Source organism: Narcine bancroftii, chromosome 8, assembly GCF_036971445.1.
Source record: "Narcine bancroftii isolate sNarBan1 chromosome 8, sNarBan1.hap1, whole genome shotgun sequence".
Classification (NCBI taxonomy): Eukaryota; Metazoa; Chordata; class Chondrichthyes; order Torpediniformes; family Narcinidae; genus Narcine; species Narcine bancroftii.
The window spans coordinates 45,709,624-45,730,979 of record NC_091476.1 but is presented as its reverse complement, the minus strand read 5'-3'; the positions used below and the strand labels follow the sequence as shown (position 1 = coordinate 45,730,979).

Here is a 21,356-nt window from a genome sequence, read left to right as displayed (position 1 = left end):
GAAAAGCTGGTGCAATATAAAAGCTCACCAGTACTGCATCATTTACTCAATATACGGAAGAAGATTCACTTAGAAAGGAAAAAAAGAAATTACCATCTACCAAAATTATTATTGATGCAAAATCAACTAATCCCTTTCACAATAGATAACCTTTCCTTTAGAGAATGGGAGAGAAAAGGGATAAAAATAATAGAAAATTGTTTTTTGGGAAATAATTTATTATCTTTTGAACAAATGAAGTACAAATATGGAATAACTCATGGTACAATGTTTGCATACCACCAACTGAAAACCTACTAAAAGGATAAATTGGGAAACAGATTGAGATTACCAGAAGGAAGCAGCTTTGAATATGTGATAACAGAAACAAATATAATAAAAAGATTTATAACAAACAAGATAAAAAATGAAATATGGGAAAAGTTATGCTCTGGAACTATGAAGATATAATAAACACAAGGTTACGCATGATACAGTATAATTGGTTACACAGGTTATATATCACGCCCCAAAAGTTTTAAAAAAATGGAATCCAACATTATCAGATAGATGTTTTCGCTGTAAGAAGGAAATAGGAACAACAGTACATGCAATTTGGGCATGTGAGAAAGTGGAAAAGTTTTGGGAAGATCTAAATCAGGTGTTAAATAAAATCACAAAAAGCAACATACCAAAAAATCCAGAGATCTTTCTTCTAAGTAATATAAGTAAAGAATTAGGCCTCAAACTGGATGAAGCACAAAAAAGATTTATTATGATAGCCTTAGTTGTAGCAAAAAAATGTATAACATCAACTTGGAAATCAGGAGAGAGCCTGAGAGTACAGCAATGGTACATGGAAATGAATAAATGTATTCCATTGGAAAAAATAACATATAATTTAAAAAATAAAGTCACATTATTTGAACAAATTTGGGAACCGTACATGGAACATAACAGAGAGAGCTTGCCTCGGACCTCCACCCCCTAAAATGATAAAATGAGAAGACAAAATGACTTAATCCAGTGTGTGAAAGTAGATGACACAATTTTCTTGTTTATTTTCATTGTGTGATGACATTGTTTAATGTTTTTATTGTATTGTATATGTTGAACGTTTAATGGGTTTGGAGGGGGGAGGGAAGGTAGGGGGGGGGGTAAAAAGGGGAGAAAATGCCACTGTGTATATTTAAGAGGGAAATGTTTGTATGTATTTTGATTGATATGGTTCACAGTGTGAAAAAAAATTTTTTTACATTTTTTTTAAATGTTAGGCTCAAATCTGTAGACTCCTGTGTATTTGTGGAAAGTGTGAACACAGTTTGGATTTTGCTTCCACTGGTCCAGTGGTTCCCAACCTTTTACTTTCCACTCACATACCACTTTAAGAATTCTCTATGTCATAAGTGTTCTGCGATTAGTAAGTGATTGCTTAAGGTGGTATGTGAGTGGGAAGGGAAGGTTGAGAATCACTGCTCTAGACCCAATTATTACTGAAATATTTTGCTTGAGAAAAATTGTCATTGGCCCATTTCCTTTGGAGTTATGAAACTGTGCACATAGCGAATCAATTTGGAACGATTAAAACAGTGATTTTCAAACTTTTTCTTTCCACCCACGGACCACCTTAAGCAATCCCTTACTAATCACGGAACACATAGCATAGGGAATACTTAAAGTGTATGTGAGTGGAAAGTAAAAGGTTGGGAACCACTGCTCTAGTCCAATAGGGACTGTCGATTTGGCTTATGCTCAACGGATAGTGGAACAAAACAAGTAAAAATGGCTACAGCAGTTGCTGTCTTTGCTGTTAAGGAGCAATGTATTGAAAACATGAAGGTTGCGGATCTCAAAGAAGAACTGAAGCAACAGAGCAAATAGACAAGTGGAGATAAAAGTATTCTCATTGCAAGACTGAAGCTGGCAAGGGAAGAAGCCACAACTTCAGCTAATGGGAATGAAGACATTGCAAAATCATTCCAGAAGACAAGAATTGAATATGTAGACAGCTGATGGTATGTCACCAAATGGTGATGAAGAAAATGAAAAGGATGAAGAAAACAAAGAGGATGCAAAGGATGTACAATTCAAACCAGAGAAAGAGTCAAGTAATAAATCAACATCTGACGTGCAAGAAGAAATACAAGCAATGACAGGGTGTCAAATGTTGAAAGCAGGGGAAGCAAACAAAATTATTCTGGTTCAAGCTCCAGAGTTTCCAGTACAACATCTACACATATAAAGATTAAAGCTGAAATGGCAGCTCCTCTTACATGACAAAAATCGCTTAAGGATAAACATGTTTTAGAAGAACAGCATGAGCTGGAACCAAACATTGCGATTACCAGGGCTAAAATGGAGGTACTAGAATGCTCAACGGTGACTGGTGTTCGAAGTAAATTTCTCAAGTATATGATTGTAAGAAGTCATACTTTGAAAAGGAACCACAGGAAAAAAAAACATTTAATAAGGCAGATATTTTAGTACCACGGGTACAAGACATGCATATACATAGACAAATCCTCCCAGAGCACTGTGTTATCAAGCAGCATGTACCAATGGTAACATCCACAGACAAAGCTGCAGCTTGGGTTCAGTCGAACAGTGCAGATCCCTTGGCATTCCAGTCAAACCTCAGAAATATGGGCAAACCTACACACATAGAAGGTGTCCAGATATATTACCTGCTCCAAGAGGCGGTGAACAGAGCAATGTGCCATCACCCATGGGAAGACAAAACAAAATCACTGCATAATTGATCCAGCTGCAGTCTCTCTCTTCTTTAGCCAAGAAGGAAATTCAAGCTTATGATGGGTGATCCACTTCAGTACCAACATTCATCAGATCTTTTAGATGCAATATTTTTTTTTTTAAGGTTTTTTTTAATGAATTGCATTAGGTACAACATAGGAAGGGTTGGCAAAATAACGTGCTGCTATGGAGTATCATTGTCACATTTGCAGGCAATTCCTTATCTGGTCTATGTTTTACAATGTAAAATACTGAAGCAGATTTTCCTCATAAGGAAATGATCATAATTAAGAAAAGATAAGGACAAAGTTCCTATCTTTTTTTTTTTAATTTTTTTTATTTTTCACACTATGAACCATATTAACCAAAATACACACAAACATTTCCCTCTTGAATATACAGTGTCATTTTCTCCCCTTTTCCCCCCTCCCTTCCCTCCCTTCCTCCTTCCCACCCCCCTCCCTACCCACTAAATGTTCCACAAATACAACACAATAAACACATTAAACAATGTCATCACACATTGAAAATAAACAAGAAAATTGTGTCACCTACTTTTACACACTGGGTCAGTTCATTTCTGTCTTTTTAGGGGGTGGAGGTCCGCGGTAGGCCCTCTCTGTTGTGTTCTATGTACGGTTCCCAAATTTGTTTGAATACTGTGACATTATTTCTTAAATTATATCTTATTTTTTCCAATGGAATACATTTATTCATTTCTATGTACCATTGCTGTGCTCTCAGACTCTCTTCTGAATGCCAGATTGACATTATACATTTTTTTGCTACAGTTAAGGCTATCATAATAAATCTTTTTTGTGCTTCATCCAAATCGAGGCCTAGTTCTTTACTTCTTATATTACTTAGAAGAAAGATCTCTGGATTTTTTGGTATGTTGCTTTTTGTGATTTTATTTAACACCTGATTTAGATCTTCCCAAAACTTTTCCACTTTCTCACATGCCCAAATTGAATGTATTGTTGTTCCTGTTTCCTTCTTACAGCGAAAACATCTGTCTGATACTGTTGGGTCCCATTTATTTAACTTTTGGGGTGTGGAATATAGCCTGTGTAACCAATTATATTGTGTCCTGCGTAACCTCGTGTTTATTGTATTTCTCATAGTTCCGGAGCACAGCTTTTCCCATTTTTCATTTTTTATCTTTATGTTTAGATCTTGTTCCCACTTTTGTTTGGGCTTACAGCTTATTTCATCGTTCTCTTTCTCTTGCAGCTTGATATACATGTTTGTTATAAATCTTTTAATTATCATTGTGTCTGTAATCACATATTCAAAACTGCTTCCTTCTGGTAACCTCAGCCTGCTTCCCAATTTGTCCTTCAACTAGGTTTTCAGTTGGTGGTATGCAAACATTGTACCATGAATTATACCATATTTGTACTTCATTTGTTCAAAAGATAATAAATTATTTCCCAAAAAACAATTTTCTATTATTTTTATCCCTTTTCTCTCCCATTCTCTAAAGGAAAGGTTATCTATTGTGAAAGAGATTAGTTGATTTTGCATCAATAATAATTTTGGTAGGGAGGAGTCATGTGATGGAGTAGTGGCCGGTAGGGGAACTCCAGCCCTTTCCAGAAAAGTAAAAAAGATAGAGAAAAAAACAAAGGCACAAACATGGAAACCATAACGAAGTGAAAGTGAAGGTGTGGAGAAAATGGCAGCGAAGAAAGAAAAACCAAAAACAACGGGAAGAAAAGAAGAAGGAAGGACGTCAGAGGAGGAAGGTGAAGGACTTACCAGTATGAGGAGGCCCGCCGTGGAGAGAGAAGCCCGCTCCCTGAGGTCAGTGGAAACCCCAAACTCGGGACTACAAAAATGGCTCACGGAGCCAAATAAAAGTGCGAAACCATGCATGCGCGATGCGCAAGACAAAAATAACACTGACGGGAGGAGGGACCAGCTGAGGAGTAAATCTCCACAGCTGAAACAGACAACTACAACACAACAGCAAGACTCTCAACAGGAAAACATAGAAAATAACGAGAACAAGAAGGAAGAGAATAAAAATAAGAAACCAAAGAAACAACAGATGACCAACCCAGAGGAAGAAGACCAACATCAAGACACTTCTAATAAAAATAAGAAGACCAAAAATACCCAAAAAAATAAAACAAACAACCCAACAAGAAAACCTGAAGAGACAGAGGTAAAGGACACAGATCCTGGAGTGGACTCAGAAGAAGAGGAGGAAGAACACAGAGAAATGGAAGATGAAGGGAAGGGCAAGTACATAGATATATTTTTTTAAAGAATATAAGGAAACAGTAAAAGAATGGCAGTCACAAGAATTCAGTGAAATAAAAAGAAGAATAAAAAGTACAGAAGAAAAAGTGAATAGATTAGAGATGATCATGACAGATATAGGAAAAAGAGTAGACAAGGTGGAAGAGCGAGAAACAGCCATAGAAATGGAAGTAGATGACTTAAAAAAGAAATTAGAAAAATCTGATAAAAAAGTTAAAGAGACACAGGAGTTGTAGATCAGAAGATAGATATAATGGAAAATTATAATAGAAGAAACAATATAAAGATAGTGGGCCTTAAGGAAGATGAAGAAGGCAAAAATATGAAAGAATTTATAAAAGAATGGATCCCCAGGGTCCTAGGAAGACCAGAATTACAGGAAGAAATGGAAATAGAAAGGGCACACAGAACATTAGCCCCTAAACCACAACCACAACAAAAACCAAGATCCATTCTAGTAAAATTCCTAAGATATACAACAAGAGAAAATATATTGGAGAAGGCAATGAAAAAAATAAGAGAAGACAAAAAACCACTGGAATACAAGGGTCAAAAAATTTTTTTCTATCCAGATATAAGTTTTGAACTCCTGAAGAAGAGGAAGGAGTTCAATGCAGCAAAAACGACCCTATGGAAAAAAGGTTATAAATTTATGTTAAAATACCCAGCGGTACTTAAAATAGTTATTCCGGGGCAGCAAAGCAAACTATTCTCGGATCCAGAAGACGCACTAAAATTTGCAGAACAACTACAAAACAGACAGAGAGATGAAGAGATGTAACAAGAACAAAAATGACAACAAACTATATGTATGTGTGTATGTATATATATATATGTGTATATATAAAAAAGAGTAAGGAAAGGAAAGAAAGGGAAGAAAGGAAGTAAGGAGGGAATTAAGAGAGTGACCTTTGTTATATATGAAGATTAAAATCTTTTCTGGGGGGGGCTGGGTGGGGAAGAATAACAGTCACTGCGAAATCAGTTGATGCTTTCGAGCGGATTCGCAAATCCAAATGGAGAGGGGAGATGTGGTTGCCTGACAAGGACAAAGGGCAACTCAGAAAGGGGAGGGACTATTGGGGTTAAAGGAATTTTAGATATGAGAATAGTGGAAATATTTTATGTTTTAGAAATGTTGTCTTATATTGTGTTCAAAAAAAGAAAGCAGAAATGGATAAGAAGGGAAGGTGGTGATGAGGAAACAGAAAGGAAAGAAACAAAGTATGAAATGACTATGTTGAACTAGATGACTTTAAATATTAATGGAATACATAATCAAATCAAAAGGAAGAAACTGTTAAATTTACTGAAAAAAGAAAAAATTGCTTTAGCATTCGTACAAGAGACACATCTAACTGAAGTGGAACACAAGAAATTAAAGAGAGATTGGATAGGACATGTAACAGCAGCATCATATAATTCAAAAGCCAGAGGAGTAGCTATATTAATCAATAAAAATGTACCAATCAAAATAGAAGAGGAAATAATAGATCCAGCAGGAAGATATGTAATGATAAAATGTCAGATATATTCAGAATTTTGGAATTTACTCAATGTATATGCACCTAATGAAGAAGATCAAAACTTTATGCAAGATATCTTTTTGAAGATAGCCGATACGCAAGGGAACATACTAATAGGAGGGGATTTTAACCTTAATTTGGACTCAAACATGGATAAAACTGGAAAAAAAACTAACAGAAAGTAACCAAATTTATAATTAAATTGATGCAAGAAATGCAACTTTTGGATATATGGAGGAAACAACACCCAAAGGAAAAGGAATATTCATATTATTCGGGTAGACATAAAACATACTCAAGGATAGACCTATTCCTGTTATCAGCCCACATTCAAGGGAGAGTTAGGAAAATGGAACATAAAGCTAGACTATTATCAGACCACTCACCCCTGTTATTGGCAATAGAGCTAGAGGACATCCCACCAAGAATGTATAGATGGAGATTAAACTCCATGCTACTTAAAAGACAGGATTTTAGAGAATTAACTGAATGACAAATTAAAATGTACTTTGAAATAAATACAGAATCAGTGAAAGATATTTTTATACTATGGGACGCAATGAAAGCGTTCATCAGAGGGCAAATAATAAGTTATGTAACGAAGACGAAGAAGGACTACAATCTGGAAACAGAACAGTTGGAAAGGGAAATAACAAATATAGAAAAAGAATTAGCAACAAAGGAAGATACAACTAAAAGAAGAGAATTGGCAAATAAAATATGAAACACTACAAACATATAAGGTGGAGAAGAACATAATGAAGACAAAACAAAAATATTATGAGTTAGGAGAAAAAACGCACAAAATTCTAGCGTGGCAGCTTAAGACAGAACAAACTAAAAGAATGGTATTGGCATTAAGGACAAAGGACAAACAAATTACATATAATCCAACGGAGATCAATGAAAACTTCAGGGAATTCTACGAGCAACTATATCAAACTGAAAACGAAGGGAAAGAAGACAAAATAGATGAATTTCTAACTAAAATTGAACTACCGAAATTACAAACAGAGGAGCAAAATAAATTAATAAAACCATTTGAAATAGAAGAATTACAGGAGATATTAAAAAAACTACCGAACAATAAAACACCAGGAGAGGATGGATTCCCAATAGAATTCTATAAAACATTTAAAGACTTATTAATTCCTCCCCTCCTGGAAATAATCAACAAGATTGATAAAACACAAAGCATACCAGATTCATGCAAAACAGCAATAATTACAGTAATACCAAAGACAGGGAAAGATCCACTTGCACCAGCGTCATATAGACCAATATCTCTACTTAACACAGATTATAAGATAATAGCTAAACTATTAGCAAACAGATTGGCCGACTATGTACCAAAAATAGTAAATCTAGACCAAACTGGATTTATTAAAAAAAGACGAACAACAGAAAATATCTGTAAATTTATTAACTTAATTCATGCAGTAGAAGGAAATAAAAATCCAACAGTAGCGGTTGCTTTAGACGCAGGGAAGGCCTTTGACAGAGTAGAATGGAATTATTTATTCAAAGTACTACAAGAATTCAGCCTACCAGAGAAATATATTAATTGGATTAAAGCATTATATAAGGGCCATTGGCGAAAGTGACAGTAAATGGATATATATCAAAACAATTTAACTTAAGCAGATCAACAAGGCAGGGATGTCCACTATCTCCCTCACTGTTTGCGTTAGCTATAGAACCAGTAGCAGAACTGATAAGAACAGAAAATAAAATAAGAGGGATAAAAATAAAAGAGAAGGAATATAAAATCAGTCTATTTGCAGATGACGTTATAATATACTTAACAGAACCAGAAATATCAATAAAAGAATTACATAAGAAATTGAAGGAATATGGAGAAGTATCGGGGTACAAGATCAACGCAAATAAAAGTGAAGCAATGCCAATGAATAATGCAGATTTCACAAAGTTTAAGAAAGAATCGCCATTTAGATGGCAAACACAAGCAATGCGATACCTAGGTATACAACTAAATAAAAACCTCGGCCATCTATATAAACTCAATTACCATCCATTAATGAAAAAAATTACAAGACGACTTAGAGCATTGGAAAGACTTACCACTAACGCTGATAGGAAGGATAAACTGTATTAAAATGAACATTTTCCCAAGGATACAATACCTATTTCAGTCATTACCAATACACCTAACAGAGAAATTCTTCAAGGAGTTAAAGAAAATAATAAGGAAATTCTTATGGAAAGGGGGGAAACCGAGGATAGCACTAGATAAATTAACAGAATGGTACAAACAAGGAGGCTTACAACTACCAAACTATTATAGAGCCGCACAATTAAGATACCTATCAGATGTTTATCAAACAAGGGAAAAACCAGATTGGACCAGATTAGAACTAGATAAAATAGGGGAGAAGATACCCGAACATATACTATATAAATGGGATGAAAAATTGGTACAACGTAGGATTTCACCGGTATTGCATCATCAGCTCAACATTTGGAAGAAGTTTCATGTAGAAAGGAATAAAACAAATTACCATCTACCAAAACTAATATTGACGCAAAATCAGCTAATCCCTTTTACAATAGATAACCTTTCCTTTAGAGAATGGGAGAGAAAAGGGATCAAAAGAATAGAAAATTGTTTTTTGGGAAATAAATTATTATCCTTTGAACAAATGAAGGATAAATATAATATAACTCACGATACAATGTTTGCATACTACCAACTGAAAACCTACTTGAAGGACAAATTGGGAAGCAGGCTGAGGTTACCAGAAGGAAGCAATTTTGAATATGTGATTACAGACACAATGATAATCAAAAAATTTGTAACAAACATGTACATCAATCTGCAAGAAAAGGAGAACGAGGAAACGAATGGTAAAACTAAACAAAAATGGGAACAAGATCTAAACATAAAGATATAGTATGAAACATGGGAGAAGCTATGCTCCGGAACTATGAGAAATACAATAAACACGAGGTTACGTATGATACAATATAACTGGATACACAGGCTATACATCACACCTCAAAAGTTAAATAAATGGGATCCAACAGTATCAGACAGATGTTTTCGCTGTAAAAAGGAAACGGGAACAACAATTCATGCAATTTGGACATGTGAGAAAGTGGAAAAATTTTGGGAAGATCTAAACCAGATATTAAATAAAATCACAAAAAGCAATATACCAAAAAAACCCAGAGATTTTCCTCCTAAGTAATATAAGAAACAAAGAATTTGGACTCGATTTGGATGGAGCACAAAAAAGATTTGTTATGATAGCCCTAGCTGTAGCAAAAAAATGTATTATGTTAAGCTGGAAATTAGAAGATAACTTGAGAATACAACAATGGTATATAATAAATGTATTCCATTAGAAAAAATAACATATAATTTAAGAAATAACATTACAATATTCGAACAAATATGGGAGCCATACATGAAACACAATAGAGATATCCTACCGTGGACATCTACCACCTAAAATGACAGAAGGAGAAGATAATGAAAAGAACTGACTCAGTAAAATGTCTTGTTTATTTTTATTAAGTGACAACATTGTTTAACGGGTTTAATGTATCTTATGTTTGAACTTCAAATAAATGGGAAAGGGAGTGAGGGAGGGAGGGAAGGGAGGGGGGAAAAAGGGGGAGAAAACGACACTATATATTTAAGAAGAAAAATGTCTGTATGTATCTTGGTCAATATGGTTTATAGTGTGAAAAATAAAAAGTTTTAAATAAAAAAGAAAGCTCTTGGTGCCTGCCCCATTGACCACCGCCAGTGGGCTGATATCACCTCAAACCGTGCATCTTGGCGCCTCACAGTTCGGCGGGCAGCAACCTCCTTTGAAGAAGACCGCAGAGCCCACCTCACTGACAAAAGACAAAGGAGGAAAAACCCAACACCCAACCCCAACCAACAAATTTTTCCCTGCAACCCTGTCTGCCTGTCCCGTGTCGGACTTGTTAGCCACAAACGAGCCTGCAGCTGACGTGGACTTTACCCCTCCATAAATCTTCGTCCGCGAAACCAAGCCAAAGAAGAAAGAGGAAGAAATAATAATATTGCTCAGGAACAGTTAGCGACAAGTATCAACAGAATTTCAGTTGTGAAATATGCTCAGTTGTGAGAATCGCAAAAGACTATAAATAAGAATTTCACTTCTGAAGAAAACAGATCAGTGTGAAAACAAATCAAAGGCAATGACAATGAAGGAATTATTTTCCTCAGAAATGGATGAAAGATGTTGCAAATACAACTGCTGATTATTCCTGTGGATTTGAATTTAAAGCCAGAACTCAAACAAATGACTGAGAACAAATTTGAAAGTAACTTTAGTAGCCCAGAGGTTACAGCAGACAAATTCAATGAAAAAATCTCGCAACATGCTGCGAAACTGTTGAACACAGAAAATTGCACCGATGGTATAAAGGAGCATGTGACGAACAAACTGGTGCAACTGCATACAGAAAACAAAATGTTGAAAAGGACTTAGAAGCATTGACTAATCATGAAAACAGTCATCATAAAGATTTAATTGTAGATAAAATTTGCAAAACTAGAAAACGGAAGAAAATAATTGCTTAAGAAATTAATAGTTATTGAGGAATGAGATTCAGCATTATCAAAATGTAAAAGGTTGGAGGAAGAGATACATATTTTGAAAGAGAACAAGTCATTGGCTAATAATGCAAAACAGCTGAAGATAGAAAACAATCAAGACTGAAGATCAGCTACTAACAATGCAAAAAGAGAGAAATTGCATTTCATCAAATGTAACAAACAAGATGAAGAACACTTCGAGTTTATATAACATGTTGCTCATAATTTTCGTTGTCCGCTTTCACGGTATTCACATTTTCACAAGCTCAACACAAAATTAAATGTTTATAAGGATGTTATTTATGGACATTTCAACATTAAAGAAGGTAGTTTCAAGTTTATGTGTAAAAATAAAGGATTTAAATACATCTGGATTTGCATTGGAAATAATTGAAATGCATCACAAATAAAGTGTCTCACTTAGTCTTCAAATGACTATTTATTGGATTGAATTCACTACAGCCACTGATAAGCTCTGAAATCAGAATGATACAGGACAGTCTATGCACTGACTTCTGTAATAATGGAGAGTTGAGTCTACGAGATTGTGTGCATCCCCAGACAGTCACTCACTTCATCTGGGGAAGGATGACTGAAGGCTTATCAGGTCTGGACCATTGAAACCCATTGCTAAACCCTGTCTCAGCAAGGCATCCACCTGACAGACTGGACAAAAAGGTGATGGATGGGCCAAACAGATGTCCAAAAGATGGTTAAGATGTGAAGAGGTTTCCACACTTGGAAAGAGAAAAACTCTGAAAAAAAGCAACAGCTCACAGACACCTGCCCAGGATTAGCAATAAACACAAGCTTCTGACACCAGGCACATCTCAACTCTTACTTTAGGAAACTATTAATGTAAATCTAATGCAGAAATTCATAAGTAACTCAGTGGCTTGTGAAGAGGGAAGAAATGGATTAACCTTCTATTTGGGCCCCAAGGGAAGAGTTATATTTATTTTCAGTTTTGCTGTCTAGTTCTAGCGTTACATGTTCAGGCTGCATCCCACACTGTCTGAACCTCCTACCTCCATGTGCCGCTCCAGCTCCTGCAACAGTGCCGGATACTTGTCCAGTCTCAGGAAGGGTTTGCTCAAGCTGCTCGTCAGCATCAAGATGCCTGGGCTGCTGCCTCCTTGGCCTTCCATCAATTTGTCCAACTCCTCACTGCCAGAACAAACGCAAAACATTTCAATCCTTGCAGTCTGTGCCAGCTCTCGAAATGAGATAAATGCTTCCAAACCTTATTTTATAAAATTAAAGGTGCCTGATAGCATGCACCCACAAAGCACTGGTGGAACCCAGCAGGTCAGAGAGCACCCATGGGAAGTCAAGCAATAATTTGGACCAGAGCCCTTCGCTGGAAATACCTGTACCTGACTCACTGATGTCCTTTAGCACTTTATGTGGCTCAAGTTTCCCATTACTGCAGTCTCCTTGTTTCCATCCTGACAGCATGATGAGGAAGACAGGGGAAATACAGCGCAGTGCTCTCTGGTAAACTATTTATCCCCAACAAGCGGAAATGCAACTCTTCTCACTGCCATAAACGCACAGGATCCAGAGGTAATTTACATTTGAACCTTTTTTTGTACCATTTATCTTTGCCCATGACCAAGTCAATCCAACTATTTCACATCACCCCAGTGCATCAAGTAGTAAAGAGCTCTGGAAAACCCAATGGTTTGGAAAGAATATATCTGACTCAAAAACAAGGTGCTGACTGCCAAAAGAATTCCAATTTTTTACCATTTCTAATGAAAATACCTATTTCAAGAAGTCACCACTTATAATAAATGGCAAAGTAATTGAATAAAAAGGTAGTATTGAAAATATTATTTTAGTACTTCAATTTTCCATATTTAATTGCATGATTCATCTACATGTTTCAAGGCACCCAATTCCCTTGGAACACTGATAATTTCCAGTCTCACGTGTTTAAAAAGTACTCAGCATTCCTGTGTAGTCTCCTGAAGGACGGGACCTCACATTTTTCCAGACTCTATTCCACCTACCACGTTCTCAGTTTGGCCAGGTTCCTTTAAATCTTGGTCCCCATCTGGTCTCCGTTTACAATCTCAACAAAATGGGGATGTATCACCTATGTTCCATTTAGCCAAAATGCTGAAGACAATAAATAGCTGGGGACCCACCCTGATTATCATTGTGGCCCCCGACTCGCAGCTTTTCAAACTCAGAAAAACCTACTTTTCCTTTAAACCAATTTTCAATTCATATTCTACATGCTCCAATTTTGTTGACCATTGTGTGGGACTTTCGCAGAAGATTTCTGAAAATCCAAATACACTACATCCTTGCAACACAGGAGGATCTAGTGTGTTGTGTGCAAATAGCTACATTGAATATTGGAGTAGCCTCTCGGTATGTGCTATGACTGTGCAATAGTGGCAACATGTGCCTTGTCTCTAGACCATCAGCTTGTCTCAATCAGGACTGCTCCAGTCTGAACCAGGACACTCTGCACTACTTCAGTGCTACACTGCACTGGTGCTGCATTGCTGGAGGTACAGTGTTTCAAGCGAGTTGATAAAAAAAGGCCCTGTAACAGAGCCTCAAACACTATTCCATAAGTTGGAGCAAAATGACCCATTTGACCCATCAAGTCTGCTCCACCATTCAAATCATAGCTGATGTACTTTCCCTCTCAATCCCATTCCCCTGCCTTCGCCCCTTAACCTCTAACACCCATACTGATAAAGAACATAATAACGTAACGTCCACTTTAATTTTACTCAATGATCGCCTCCACAGCCCTCTGTGGCAATGAATTCCACAGATTCACCATCCTTTGGCTGAAGAAATTTCTCCTCATCTCTGTTTTAAAGGGATATCCTTTATTCTAAGTCTGTGCTCGCTGGTCTCAGACTCTCCACAGCTAAAGCCACTTCTCCACATTCACTCTATCCAATCCTTTCAATGTTTAGTAAGTTGCCACAAGATTCCCCCGATCCTTCTAAACCCCAGTGACACAGGTCCAGAGCCCTCTCATTCCTGGTATCCATCTTGTAAACCTCCTCTGGACCCTCTCCACGCCAGCACATCCTTCCTTAAGATATGGGGCCCAAAACTGCTTGCAATACTCCAAATATGGTCTGATCAATACCTAAAGCCTCAGCATTACATCCTTACTTTTATATTCTAGTCCTCACGAAATGAAAGCATTGCATTTGTTTTCCTTCTTACTGACTCAACCTGCAAGTTAACATTTCAGGAATCCTGCATTAAGACTCTGAAGCCCATTTCAACCTCTGCCTTCTGAATGTTCTTCCCATTTGGAAAATAGTCTACTTCTTTATTCCTTCTACTTAAGTGCATGAACATACACTTCTCTACACTGTATTTCATCTGGCCACTTCTTTCCCCATTCTCCCAAGCTGTTCAAGTCCCTCTACAATCTCCCTGCTTCCTTAACATTACCTCCTATCATTGCATCACCTTCAAACTTGGCCACAAAGCCATCAATTTGTCATCTAAATCATTTCCATTCAACATGTAAAGTAATGGACCCAACACAGACTCCTGCAGAACACCACTAGTCACTGGCAGCCAGACAGCAAAGGTTTCGCATTTTTCCAGTCAGCTAATGTTCTATCCACGTTAATACCTTTCCCATAATTCCAAAGGCTTCCATTTTATTTGGCAGCCTCATGTGCAGCACCTTGTCGAAGTCCTTCTGAAAATCCAAGTAAAGAATATTGCTGACTCTCCTTTGTCCTGCTCATTATTTCTGCAAAGAACAGATTTGTCAAGCAAGATCTCTCCTAATGAAAACTATGCTGACTTTGGCCTATTTTGTTCTGTGTTTTCAAGTACCTGGAAACTCCATCCTTTAACAATGGACTCTGGCATCTTAGCAACCACTTTTTACATCAAGAGTGGAATGACAGTCACAATTTTCTAGCACGCTGGAACCATTCCAGATCAGTGATTCTTAAAAGATCGCAACTCTTCCCTCCACAATCTCTTCAGTTACCTCTTGTAGAACATTGGGGTGTAGTCCATCTGATCCACATGACTTATCCACCTTCAGTCCTCCAGCATCTTCTCCTCAGTAATCGTGACCACATTTGCTTCTATACCCTACCTCTTGAATTTCTGGCATATCTCTGGGTGTCTCCCACAATGAAGACAGATACAAAATACTGACTAAGTTCACCTGCCATTGCTCTGTTCTCCATTACCACATCTACAGCACACTGTCCACTCTGGTCTCTTTTATTCTTTTATGTCTGAAAAAATGTATGTTCTCCAAGAGCCCTGACATCACCACCTTTTTCATCTCAACATGCCCAAGAAAATGAGCAAACCTCATGTTCTATTTTCTAAACCGAACACCTTTCCACCCTCCTGCTGGCTGAAGAAAATTCCACAAAAGGTGAATATGATTTAGTCATGTTCTTCACACGAGATAAATATCCCTTTAACACATCTGATTAAATGCATTGATGGGCACCAAACTTTGCTGTTCATTTTGTGGGGATCATTTATGACAACAATCCATTAACATGTAAGGCTTAATTTCAATTTTCAGTTATTATGAACTTAAATGTAAATAAACATTCTGGTTTAGAGAAAAAAAATTGGAAAGTAGGAACTGAAGCCTTTGGGGATTGTCCTCATGATTAGTTTCGGAGTGATGTTGTGTGGGAAGGTACAACTTGCCTGTGCTCTGTGAGTACACTCACGGCTGATGGGTGGTTGGCACAGTATGCAAGGTACAGCGACTTCATCTGAGGCATGTGATTTAGGAAGCAGCCACCAACCTTCTGCTGAGACTCCGGCAACCTGGGATTCAAAATATCGACATGTTAGATTCACTGACAAACTCTGCCAACTTCCCGAATGTGCCAACACTACTTTTGCTTACTTTCTCAGTGTGGTTTCTTCACTAGGGAAGGAGGTAGGGTAAAGGATTGGCTTCCGGCCAATTGGCAGCTAATTTATTCTTGTGGGATCTCACTATGCAAACATTTGATGCCAGCTGAGACATTGGTTTCGGTATATCACTGGATGAAGACCTTTGCTGTGTAATCCAGGCTGACCCTACAAGTACAGCTGTAATGAATCAATGAATCATTGGAGAAGAGCAGACAAGGTCACCTTGATTGTCTGCCCTTGTCTCAACTTATGTCAGTAAAAATTGTCATCACTGGTCTTGCTCCAAATATCTTCTGTGAAGTGTCTGGACGTGTACGGTGGTGAACTCACTGACCCTCTGGAAAGCTTGTGACCTCCTGGCAGTTCTGTTGGGCATTGTTTCATGCCCATTAATTGGCTTTGTCCTGAGTCTTGGAGGCAATTTACGGTCACCAGCAAAGAGACATCTTCAGCTGGTTGCTGTGAAAGAGCAAGAGAATATCTCACAGAAACTCACATCCTGTGTCTCCATATTCTCAAAGTAATAGCCTTTTATTTTCTCTATGATTGAAGTCATCACAAGGGGGCAGTCAACACACACACACACACACACACACACACACACACACACACACACACAGCTGAAAATGTTTCTACTCGCTGCTCTCCTTTCTTCACAGTTCCACATGCACATGATCGTGTTATATGGCGAGCTCTCCACTGGCCATCGGGTCAGAGGTGCACCAAAGAAGAGGTACAAGGACTGCCTAAAGAAATCTCTTGGTGCCTGCCACATTGACCACCGCCAGTGAGCTGATATCGCCTCAAACCGTGCATCTTGGCGCCTCACAGTTTGGCGGGCAGCAACCTCCTTTGAAGAAGACCGCAGAGCCCACCTCACTGACAAATGACAAAGGAGGAAAAACCCAACACCCAACCCCAACCAACCAATTTTCCCTTGCAACTGCTGCAACCGTGTCTGCCTGTCCCGCATCGGACTTGTCAGCCACAAACGAGCCTGCAGCTGACGTGGACATTACCCCTCCATAAATCTTCGTCCGCGAAGCCAAGCCAAAGAAAGAAAGAAGAACATGCACATTAGAAATATCTTCACCAGTCTGCTCACACAGCAAACACATTCCACACATCTCCACCAGCCCATGCACACAGTAAACACATTCCACACATCTCCACCAGCCCATGCACACAGTAAACACATTCCACACATCTCCAGCAGCCTATGCACACAGTAAACACATCCACACATCTCCACCAGCCTATGCACACAGTAAACATTTTCCACACATCTCCACCAGCCCATGCACACAGTAAACACATTCTACACATCTCCTCCAGTCCACGCAGAGTAAACACATTCCACACATCTCCTCCAGTCTGCACACACAGCAAACACGTTCCACACATCTCTACCACCCCGTGCACACAGCAAACACGTTCCACACATCTCCACCAGTTCGTGCACACAGTAAACAAATTCCACATATCTCCACGGAGATGTGTGGAATGTGTTTGCTGTGTGAGCAGACTGGTGAAGATATTTCTAATGTGCATGTTCTTCTTTCTTTCTTTGGCTTGGCTTCGCGGACGAAGATTTATGGAGGGGTAATGTCCACGTCAGCCAGAGCACACAGTTAACACAATGGACACAATTTCAGCAGCTCGCACACTCAGTAAATACATTCCACACATCTCCACCTGTCTGCGCGCACTGCAAACACGTTCCATACATCTCCACCAGTCCACAGACACAGTAAATGCATTTGACACATCTCCACCAGCCCAAGCACACAGTAAACACGTTCCACACATCTTTACCAGTCCGTGCACACAGTGAACACATTCAGATTTATTGTCGGAGTAGATACAAAACATCACATACAACCCTGAGATTCCATTTCTGCAAGTGAGGCAGAATTACCACTTATTGGTATGCGAGAAAAACTGTTCTAAGTGTAAACAAAGAACTGTAAACAGATAACGAACTGTCTGTCCAATACAGAGAATTTAAAAAATCAATGAGGTACACAAGTAAGAGACCTTAAACAAGTCCCCAATTGAGTTTGTTGTTGAGGAGTCTGATGGTGGAGGGGTAGCAGCTGTTCCTGAACCTGGTGGTGTGAGTCTTATGGCACCCCTCTCTTTCCTGATAGTAGCAGCGAGAACAGAGCATGTGCTGGATGGTGTGGGTCTTTGATGATTTCTGCCGCTCTCTAACGGCAGTGTTCCCTGTAGCTGTTCTCGATAGTGGGGAGGGTTTTGCCTGTGATGTCCACTACCTTTTGCAGGGCTTTACACTCAGGGGTAATGGTGTTCCCATACCAGACCGTGATGCAGCCGGTCAGCATACTTTCCACCACACCTCTGTAGAAATTTGCCAGGATTTTTAATGTCATGCCAAACCTCTGCAAACTCCTGAGCAAGAAGAGACACTGATGTGGTTTCTTCATGATGCCATTGTGTATTGACTCTAGGAAAGATCCTCTGAGATGATGACATCCGAGAGCTTAAATTTGTCCTCCATCTCCTCCTCTGATCCCCCAATGATCACTGGATTGTACATCTCTGGCTTTCCTTTCCTGAGGACAACAATCAGCTCCTTAGTTTTGGGGACATCGAGTGCAAGTTTGTTGTTGGTTGCACCATTCAGCTAAGATTTCAATCTCCATCCTAGTTGCTGACTCATCACTTTCCTTTATACAACCCACTACCCGTGGTATTGTGGGTAAATTTGTAGATGGTGTTATTGTCATACTGAGCCACACAGTCTTAGGTATAACATGAGTAGAGCAGGGGACTAAGAAAGCAGACCAATAGTGACGGAGATTTTGGAGGCGATGTCCTTACCAATCTTCATTGATTATGGTCTGGGGGTAAGGAAATCCATGATCCAATTATACACTGGGTGTAAGTCCCAAGTCTTGGAGTTTGCTGATCTGTTTTGAGGAGATGATGATGTTAAATGCCAAACTGTAGTCGATAAAGAGCATCCTGATGAATGCATCTTTACTGTCCAGATGTCCATTCCATTCAACTCCAACCTATTCGACAAATTTCTAACATCCAGCAAACACAACTGTATGATGTTTATACTGGTTGGGAGAGGGGTATCAAATGCATGTTTTGATCCACCAAAATGTCTGAGGCAGCTGCAGACTGAAAGCAGTCCCACATTCCCAAGAGTAGCACACTCTTGGTATTAACCAGGACATCGAGAAGTCACAGATGATTCGAGAGGAAATTGAATTTTTGAACTCATGAAAGGTTTTGACAAATGAAATGGAATGTCTTCCCCGGCAGGTGTGTCTGCGACAGATTTGGGGCCATTGGTTAAAGCTCTTGAAGGGAAGTTGACCAAAACAACATTGCCAACAGATTTTCCATTAGACCCCATTGCTGAAGGTCCTTCACACTCCTATCTCTGACCCTTACAATTCTTCAGGTTTGTTACCCTTGGAATTGTCACCTACAATTGTCCAGTCGCCCCTGTTCCTTCCTTGCGCAGCACTGTCACTGGTTCATGAGGTGGGAAGGAATTATTTCATAAGTTTGTGCTTCAGAAGTACGGTTGAGTGTTCCTGACAGCTTTGAGACCTGCTTTCTCTTGGGCTCCTGCCTCAGGCATTGCTCCACGGGCAGGGCTGAACTCCAACAAATTGCAACTCTCATTCATTTTCAAGCTTTAAATGTGAGTCAATGGGCTACAAGAAAAGCATGCTTTACAAAGAGTAAAAATCCTGCCTTAACCCAAGTCTTCAGGTGGACTTCCCAACTGATAAAGCCCCACCTTAGACTGCCAGGTGGCCCCAGTCAATCATCCACCTTAACATAATGAAAGATAGGATCAGGTGCAAGTCCTCTCAGACTGAAACACTGACTATCCCTTGGTCTCCACCAATGCTGCCTGACCTGGTGTTTCAGCTGAGATTGCAGCTGCAGCCTGGTGTGTCTCAGCTCTGTGCCTTCCTTGCTTTATCTTCAGCACTGAAAAACACACACATATACACACACAAGGCTCAGTGATAAAAGGATACTGAGCTATTGTTAAAGCAAATAATGCAGATGATGGGAATCTGAAGCAAAGTTATACATACTCAGCAAGCCAGGCAGAGTTGATGGTGAGATGAATAAAGTTAATGTATCAACTGATGATCTTTTGACAGAGCAGAGTTAAGAGTGTTGGTGAAACTACCAGGGAGAAGATAATGAAACTTTTTTCATTTTAAAGTAAGTGGTGTTTTTCTGGAATCTTTCATCAGAGATGGCAGTGGAAGCAACAGAAAGTTACTCTATAAAGGGAGTTGGATAAACATCTGAGAGCAAGGGGAAGCAGCAGAGGGGTTGGGGGAAACAGGACTACTCCTTCAGCTGGCTGGTACAGGCACAAGGTGGCAGGTGGGTGCCTCCTGTACTGTAATATCCTAGGATCCTGTAAGTGACTTTGACGTTTAGCACAGGGTCTGTTGAGGAGTCCCACTGCTGGGATCAGTCAACAGTTCACATCGTTGGTGAATGCGATTCTGAATCGTATATTTGGCCCTTGCCAGACAATGTTCAGCCTGAGTGGTCCACATTCAAACAGACTGACATGCTCAGCACCTCCAACCTGAGCCACTGACAGATCGTAAACCGAGCCTCACAAAAAAAACTAAATCATTGTCTCAAAAAGTTCAACAAGCATGGTGAAATTCACCTACGAACTTCAGTGGCAATGAATCAGCTCTCAACTTACTTTGCACATTCTTCCAAGGTCTGGCAAAGGCTTTGTTGAAAGGAACCGATTTCCTCCAGGTTACCTTTCAATGCAGCAATGTCCGCAGCAGATAACCTAGAAACCAGGAACGTAAGTTAGAATAGGAGTGGACCAGTTGGCCTCTTGCACAGGTGGTCAATCTGTGCAAACATGACTGATCTTCTGCCTAATCCCCTTCTCCTATGATTCATCGTGACTAAAAATCTATCCTTCCCATTCTTTAATGTGCACAACAACCCAGCAGAATCAGCTGGAGATGCCCCTTTTGAATAAGTTATTTATTATGGATCTGGACTAGATTCAAAATGTGCCAGAATCAGGAGTTACCAGAACACAAAATGCCAGACTAGAGATTTTCAGTCTGCATATACTTTCTGAGGTAAGATGGCAAAAAATGCACAAAGATTCCATATGTGATCCCACCAAAGCTCTCCCAGATTGACTGGACCAACACTTATTGCAGATATCCATCCAGATGTTTGGTCATTGAAGTTGGTTTAGGAATACACTTGGGGAAAGATAGGCTGGGAGGATTGATTGGCAAATTAAAACTTGGGGATGATGGTGAGGCCAGGTTTGGAAATAGTGA

General features: G+C 39.0%; 1 protein-coding gene across 1 annotated transcript in view; it reads right to left on the bottom strand.

The window, feature by feature from the left end:
- arhgef6 (Rac/Cdc42 guanine nucleotide exchange factor (GEF) 6) overlaps positions 1-21,356 on the bottom strand; it is a 158,638-nt gene that overhangs the window by 40,691 nt on the left and 96,591 nt on the right. Inside the window, exons 8-10 of the mRNA XM_069893554.1 lie at positions 20,747-20,842; positions 15,802-15,924; positions 12,147-12,285 (exon numbers count right to left, since the gene is read on the bottom strand). Coding sequence (XP_069749655.1) covers positions 12,147-12,285; positions 15,802-15,924; positions 20,747-20,842 — 358 coding nt within the window. The remainder of the gene's footprint in view (positions 1-12,146; positions 12,286-15,801; positions 15,925-20,746; positions 20,843-21,356) is intronic.